At 40.6% G+C, this 7,852-nt stretch overlaps 1 protein-coding gene across 1 annotated transcript in view; it reads left to right on the top strand.

Moving 5' to 3' along the window:
• The first annotated feature begins 471 nt into the window (after positions 1–471).
• The window catches only part of IPCEF1 (interaction protein for cytohesin exchange factors 1), a 71,480-nt gene continuing 64,099 nt past the window's right edge, over positions 472–7,852 (top strand). Inside the window, exon 1 of the mRNA XM_023758182.1 lies at positions 472–520. Coding sequence (XP_023613950.1) covers positions 497–520 — 24 coding nt within the window. The 5' untranslated portion in view covers positions 472–496. The remainder of the gene's footprint in view (positions 521–7,852) is intronic.

Below are 7,852 nucleotides of genomic sequence, written 5' to 3'. Positions count from 1 at the left end.
GGTAATCCACTACAAAGTGTAATACATCAAAAGTGGCTCATCTCCATATGAAAGCTGGGACTTCAGAGGCAGGGGAGGAGTTGTATTTTCGAAATTGTTTAGTTAATATCACCAGAATAACAGTAGTGGATCCAATAGTTCCACATCTTACATTGTGTTGTTCATCATGAAGAGGAAAACATTTTTTTTTACTTTTCAAAGATATATGTTTATAAATAATACAATAATAAGTACACAAATAATACAAGACTTGAAAGAGTACTGACAAATGTGCAGATGAAATTCTGACTTATTTTATAAACTCACTTTTAAACAGTTGGTTTATTAAGTTGTGCTTAAAAGGCCATTTAATGAGTTGCTTTTATTGTGAAATTTGTCAATTGAAATAGAAATGCCTACCACCCCTGCCCCCACGTTTTTATGGGCATTTCAACCCCCATTTATCTGAAATCTCTCTTCTCTTCTAGCTTTTGTTTCTGCCAATTTGGAATCATACATGGCTTCAGATGGCAATCTTCTCGTAAGTACCCTTTGGAACGCCCTGGGTTTTAGATATTAGTCATTAGTTTGGTGAATGAATAAAAATCTAGACAAATGGATTTTGAGGTTGGCTAGGTATTTATTATCCTCCACATCATTAGCCACAATGGAATTGAATGATCCTTTGTTGGGTTTCAAGGTTTTCTTATGATCACCAAGCATTTGGTTAAAACTCCTACCTATTTCCGACACATAACCAGGATTTTAATGTACTGTACACGAATTGTTTCTGGTTTAAGTTAACTATGGTACCAGGGCAACCTCTATAGGAACAAATTCTGTTAATTATTACACTGAAATTGTAGGTTTCTTTAAAAATAAGTTCATAGCCATAAATTTACCTAAATTAGGTAAGTCAACTGAGCAAGTGTATTATTTCTAATAGATGAGAAAACGTAGGCAGGGAAAATTGAGACGCTGGTATAAGCAGCACAGTGTTTCTCATAGAAGGGGATTCAGGGTGGTGTGGGGTTGGTTGCATGTGTGCAACTTCTAGCAAATCTATGACCTCATGAGCGATCCGTAGGTTCGAGGTTTTGGAGCAGAGCCAAAAGCAGAATCAGAAGTAGGGTGTTGAGAGAAGGCAGGATAGACTTCCTGCCGAATAGGGAACATGGACAATGGTTTCCTGCTGCAAATTAGAGAGTGGATGTCAAGGAAGGTTGTGGTAATAGTGGTGGGGAAATTGAATCAGACAGCTCCTGGAAGGAACACCTTACTGAAAAGCAGGGCAGAAGATAAACGATCTGCTTACTTTAACAATTTCATATGCCAGAAATAGAGAAGGCAACTTTAATTCTGATGCTAATTTTAAATGAAGAAAAATAGCTTGCTAGTGATAAAAAATGGTGGAAACTTTGGGAGAAACAGGACTGCCAAAAACTAAAAGATGAAAACATGAATTATAGTCAGTTCTGTACCCTAGGAAACGAACCATCTAAAACTTGCAGAAAAGGAAGTATGATCCATGGGATACAAATGGGTGGGTGTTGTTTGATAAGAGAAATGTGAATAATCTCAGTGAAGATAGAAAAGAACAGCTCAGAGGATAAATGTGGACGCAATGGGAGGCTTCTGCTAAAATTAGACATAAAAACATATGCACGGGATGTTAAAGGAGGCTCTTACGGTCAAGGGCAAAAGCAAATAGATATCACATATCTGTAAAAATACAGCCAGGAAGACTGAAGTTCAGAGTGCCCAAAGTTTATAAAAATGTTTAAAAAGCAAAAATCTATAGCCCATGGACACAGACGATAGGTGGGGAAGGCCTGGGGTGGGGGATAGGGCCAGGCTAGAAGAGGTCAATGGGGGAATAAAGGGGACCTATGTCATACTTTAAATAATACAGATATTTTTAAAAAGAAAAAATCCATATGATTATAAGCACATGTGTATGTGTTATACGGGAAAATATGAAAAGGGAGAATTAGGACTGTTGGATCCTTGAGAAAGGCAATGTAGTGTTGCATGCTCACATTGCTTCTCCTTTTCCATTGCTTCTTCTTCTTGAAGAAGAAATAGAAATTAAGAAAAGAGAACACCTAAGCACTTCAAATTAATGAATTTATTCACTCAATTATCCATTGAGACATTCTTTTAATGTTCACTGATGACCCCTCCTGACTATCAGGTTTCAGCCACCGTACTAGGTAGGAGGGGAGATTGAATTGTGACTTAAAACAAGTTGAAATATCTATGTCTTTAAAAAAAAAAAGCATAATGCTGGGTATGGGAACAAAGACTGCAGATGTGATTACCTAAGGACTAACGTATCATCCATATTATTCTCAATCTAGAGCTGTTACCACGGTAATATGTAACCTGCTGGGCACCAGTGGATTCTGTTTTTATTGGTGGGAACTCTGGCTATTTCTGGGTCATTCTCATTTCATGAGCCAACCTCTACTCCTAGATTCAATCAGCTCAGCTCTCCCGTGTGTATATTTACCTGTTATTTTGGTCTTCCCGCCGATGTGTCTGGGCGGTACTGCTTAACGTCTCTCTTAAGCATTTCTTCCAGCTGCTTTTCAGTGATTACCCTACTTTATCTTTCCATTCAGAAAATTAGTTCCATTTTCTGCTGTCATTTGTTCCCCAAATAAAATGTAGCACAGGAGACCTATTTTTATGCTAGGTAGTTTCGGTAGGCTTGACACATTTGACCTAATCACATCTTGGATTTCACTTCATTTCCACTAAACTAACATTTATTAGTTTAGTTGTGTGGAGTGTTGCTTGGTGCTGGGGTATGAAGATGAGGAGCTTATCACTGGTGGGGGAAGGGCAATACTTTTAAGGCAATTTTGTTGATTCTGACCTGAGAGTTATCATGGAGGTTGGCATGGTACATGGTGTTAATAAAGTTGCTCAAGACACTAGATGCGGAGCATTTGAAATTTCATTATGTGTGTGGTAGAATACCATTGTCCTTTTTTTGGTAAGCTGAGTTTGCTATTTGATAGTATTCTTTTCTGTCCTCTGAAGGGAAACAGCAGAATTTTCAAAGCTAAAACTTCACATAGAATCAAAGATATTAACTCACCAAGTTCTGTTGGTTTTACCTCCTAAATATTTCTCCACCTTCATAGACACAAACCTGTCCTTCCCTCTGCCTATCGGTTTCTTTGCTTCTACACCTGCCCCCCCCCCTCTAATTCCCTTGCCATACAACAGCCAGAGTGAATTTTCCTAACTGCAAACCTGATCATGCCACTCACCTGCAGACATCTGTTCCATGGCTTTTGGGTAAACTTTATACTTTCGAACATAATTTACAAGGACCCTTCATGATGCAACTTTGCTACTCTGAACCCGGTTACCCACCCCCCACCCCCACCCCCCGCCACACACACACACACACACACACACACACACACACACACACACACACACATACTCTGTGGTTGATGTCTACTGGGTCGTACCTGCATGCTATCTTAGACCCTCTATGCACAGGTCTTTATCTTTCAGATCTTTGTTTTTATCAACTCATGGGGTGCCTTTCCTGGCTCCCCAGTTCTGGGTAAATGCTACAATGAGCTACATCCTAGCCCTTCTGTGCAGACCTTATTATCCCTGTCTGCTTCTGTCTTCTGTGTTGATTTGGGAGCTTGCTTGGCGTTGAGTCTCTAACCCTTGACACAGTAATTTGGCAGTAATTGCTAATTTTGGTAGTTGAATAAACAAAACCATAATTTACCAAATTGTGGCCTGAAAAAAGAATTAACTGAATCACCTTTAGAAACATCATAGCTTGTTGGGAAAACTTCAACATGATTAGATTTGGCACAGTCTCTAAACATCTCTAAAAATCCATTTGCGCAGTTCTTGATATTTCTAAGGCTTTCTGTACATCACACTGTGGTGATAACAAAGCATTATACACTAATTCAGTATTGCTAGTTTTCTTTTATGATTCATTACGTAGATAAACAAAGAGACAAACAAATAAAGGGAAATAAATAACAACCAGCATATATGAATCTTCAAAGCTTCATTAAGAAAGTTCTCTGGTCTCCGATTTTAGCAACAGTATCTCAGCTAAGAAAGGCAAACAGCCTTAGTTAAAGATGACAGGCTCCAAGGGGCTGTGGCACATCATCTCCTTTACTGTTGTACATCATTCTTTCCCCTCAAGCGCCTGAGATTTCTCACTTTCACGATGGCTCTCGTGGGGAAGAAATGTCAGGATGATCTTACATCAAAACTTTATGACAGTGTTTGCTCAAGAATTCTTTTCAATACAATTCCTTCATTAAATATCGCCTGAAAAGAAAATGTCAAGTGAAAACGTTTTCCTGAAACAAAAGGCCCTGCGTGTCAATCGTGGTGACTTTGCTGGGTTTTCACGCTCAGGGGGGCCAGCTCTCTGACTGCCAGTGGACTTGTCCTTCTAGCCCTGTGGTTGGGTTACCTGCTGGTGCCTGGCCTGTCACCTCTGGCATGATCACTCTAACAGCAAACTGGTACTTGTCGTGTTTGCCTCACAAGAAAGTCCTGCTTCATTGCTCACAGAACATTACTCATTGCCCGGTCTTTATGGTCTTTATGTGTCCCGTGGGCCGTGAACAGGCCAGGTAGGATTCTAGCCACCATGGGCACCTGCTCTGCCCCTTGCTCCATCTCCATGCCTGTGCGTGTGTCTCAGGGATGTAATGACATTCAGAGATGAAGTGAGGAATATATATATGTTCACTTCGTTTAATCAACTAAAAGCAGCTGAAATTGTGGCAGCCTGTTTTTTGAGGCTACATCAACAAAAGTCCATGTGGAACCGCCTGAGCCAATGCTGCTCTGATAAGCCAGCCACACGGCACACAGTCAGGAGGCCAGTTAGCATACGTGCTGTTAAATATGAAGTAGGACTTCAAGTGAGACGTGCATGGCAGCCGTCTGGGTAGGGGCCTGTTAGCTCCCTGCAAAGGCTCCTGTCCCTCCTCCCAGTCCCCCTTCTCCAGCCCATGCATTTCTATTTTTGGGTTCCAGATTCTTAGTAGTTGGAGGATATGGTTAAAACAGGATGCTGGAGAAAGCTGCTGTGGTTTTTGAGGAAATCATATTTTAGATCGAAGTAGAGATTTGTTCAGTACAAGTCCATTTCACCTTCAAGGAAATACCAAGGTTCGACTCTCCAGGTGGGTTCAAAGTTAGTGTCAGTCAAACCCAGGAGTTTTTCTCTAGTATGTGCTGCTTTGGGGGTGAGAAAGCTGTTGGACCAACTTTTATGTTGCTTAACTCTACTGACATTATTTATGAGTGAAGGCATGTCTCAGCTCTGAATGATCAAGCAGTAGATGGCTTTTCAGATATTTGTTAAATCTCCACCCATGCAGGCACCACTATTAAGGCATCACATAAAGTAAAAATGGATGTGAGACACAGTTAATCCTTTGGGAAATATTCACTGAGTGACCCCCATGTGTCAGGCATTGGGTTAGGTGCTAGATTTGGAAGTAATGACAAGTTCCAGACCATCAATTCTCTCTTGAAGTCTTGATCAGTCATTGAATATAAACAGTTATCGTCATTAACTACAGAGTTGTAAAGAGATTTGGTAAACTTTAAGATGCAACAGGATTGAGTAAATGTGAGAGATAGGGGAAAGGGACTATCTGAGATCATACACAGGTTCTGGGTTGGACCATTGGGTGGATAATGTTACTACTATGTATGTGCCACACAGATATAAAAACAAATAAATTATAATATCCATTTTGGAGACATCAGCAAAGCACTGTGGGGGTACAGACATCAGAAGCAGAGTAACACAGAGTTACGCAATAGGGCCAGGAGTCCGACTGGCTCAGGCCCATTCTTGGCTCTGCTGCTAGTTATGTGTGATTGGAGGGGAAGTTACTTAACCACACCAAGATGGAGTTCCTCATTTGTGAAAAGAAAGATAAAAATGGTACCTACTATGAAAATCGTTGGGAGATAATATGTCAATTATTATAATAAACAACATTGAATGATTATAAGATTAATATAAGAGCTAATTGCCTTCTAAAGTCCAAGAAAGCTTCCTGGTGGAGGTGGCATCTGGCCTGGGTCTAACAGGATGACTAAGCATTAACCAGATACAAAATAGGGAAATAGGGGAAAGGAATAAAATATTCGAAAGTATGAAGTTACTAAAGTGACTGACATTTCTGCAGAATAGAAAAAAGTTGAAGGTACCAGGAAAGGAAATGAACAGATATCTTGGAGGCACAGTGAGGCTGCTATGGGCAGGGATTATGATTGCAAGATGGAACCTTATAAACGAAATGACTGGCTTCCATTCAGTAATGGTCCTGTGAGTTCCCATTTTCACACTCCACTCTGTTGCGAACATAGAGCAATGATAGGCAAAAGGAGACAGGAAACCAAAAAAGCACAATTAGGCTCGACAATGTGGTAATCATCTCTGAATAAGAAATGAATCGAGCATGACGAAGCTATGGGTCTGATGAATGCCTCCACCGGAGGCAGGAAGTAGTTTACCTCCTGCCCAAGGCAAGGGGGTAAACAATGCTCCACTCATGTGAGGAGAGCTACTTCTTGATGACAATGGTAGGTGGGGGCTCCCCCACTTGTGAAAGGGCTAAAGATTAAAAGTTATCAAACCATGGCTTAGGCAGTGATGGCGAACCTATGACATGTGTGTCAGAGGTGACACGCGAACTCATTTTTTGGTTGATTTTTCTTTGTTAAATGGCATTTAAATATAGAAAATAAATATCAAAAATATGTCTTTGTTTTACTATAGTTGCAAATATCAAAAAATTTCTATATGTGACACGGCACCAGAGTTAAGTTAGGGTTTTTCAAAATGCTGACATGCCGAGCTCAAAAGGTTCGCCATCACTGGCTTAGAGTAACACCTCAGGGCCTAGGGAGAGAGGAGATAGAGACAGTCTCAAAATCAGGACATGAACCTAGCCAGCCATGGGCAAACTACGGCCCGCGGGCCGGATCCGCCCGTTTGAAATGAATAAAACTAAAAAAAAAAAAAAAGACCATACCCTTTTATGTAATGATGTTTACTTTGAATTTATATTAGTTCACACAAACACTCCATCCATGCTTTTGTTCCGGCCCTCCGGTCCAGTTTAAGAACCCATTGTGGCCCTCGAGTCAAAAAGTTTGCCCACCCCTGACTTAGACATCAGCTAGATTTAGGACTGGGTATGCACGATTCTCCATGATAGCCTCAGGACACCATTGTAGGACAGGAAACACACCAAGTGGAAGTAAATTCCAAACTGGTACAGAGGGAGCCAGGGAAAGGGAGAGAGGAATGGGGGGGTGGGGGGGGGGGTGAGAGAGAGAATTCACAATTCTGCAACTGTAAATTCTAAAACTTTTACAAAATGTTAAGACAGAATAAAAAATTAAAAATTTGAAGATAACTTTATTTAATGTGAAATCAGTTTTTTAAAGCCTGAATGTTAAGATTGTTGACAGAGAGTCTTCCAAACTATGTTTATTTCTTTAATTCCCACTCATTCCCAACCCACTGGAATTGGTCTCCTAGCCCAACTGAACAATGAAGCTGTTTTTGCCAAGATCTCTAATGAACTTTTTCTTTCTCTTTTATTCTGGCAGCATTTGATGGTTTGGACCCACCTTTCTCTTGAGTCTCTCCCTGGCTCCCATGATAATCCCTCTCTGGATTTTCTTGGTTTTTTTAGTGGCTGTTCTTGCTCAGTCTCCTTGAAGTCACCTCTTCTACTGCTTTTGTGCAATGCGTTGATCTGCCCTTGGATTCCGACTTCTGTCCTTTGTTCTTCTACACATCCAAACTCAAGACTTCTACTCTCTGTATACT

This window comes from Myotis lucifugus, unplaced genomic scaffold, assembly GCF_000147115.1.
Source record: "Myotis lucifugus unplaced genomic scaffold, Myoluc2.0 scaffold_125, whole genome shotgun sequence".
In the NCBI taxonomy this organism is placed as follows: domain Eukaryota; kingdom Metazoa; phylum Chordata; class Mammalia; order Chiroptera; family Vespertilionidae; genus Myotis; species Myotis lucifugus.
The sequence above is the reverse complement of the archived record's forward strand: the minus strand, read 5'-3'. Positions and strand labels throughout refer to the sequence as shown.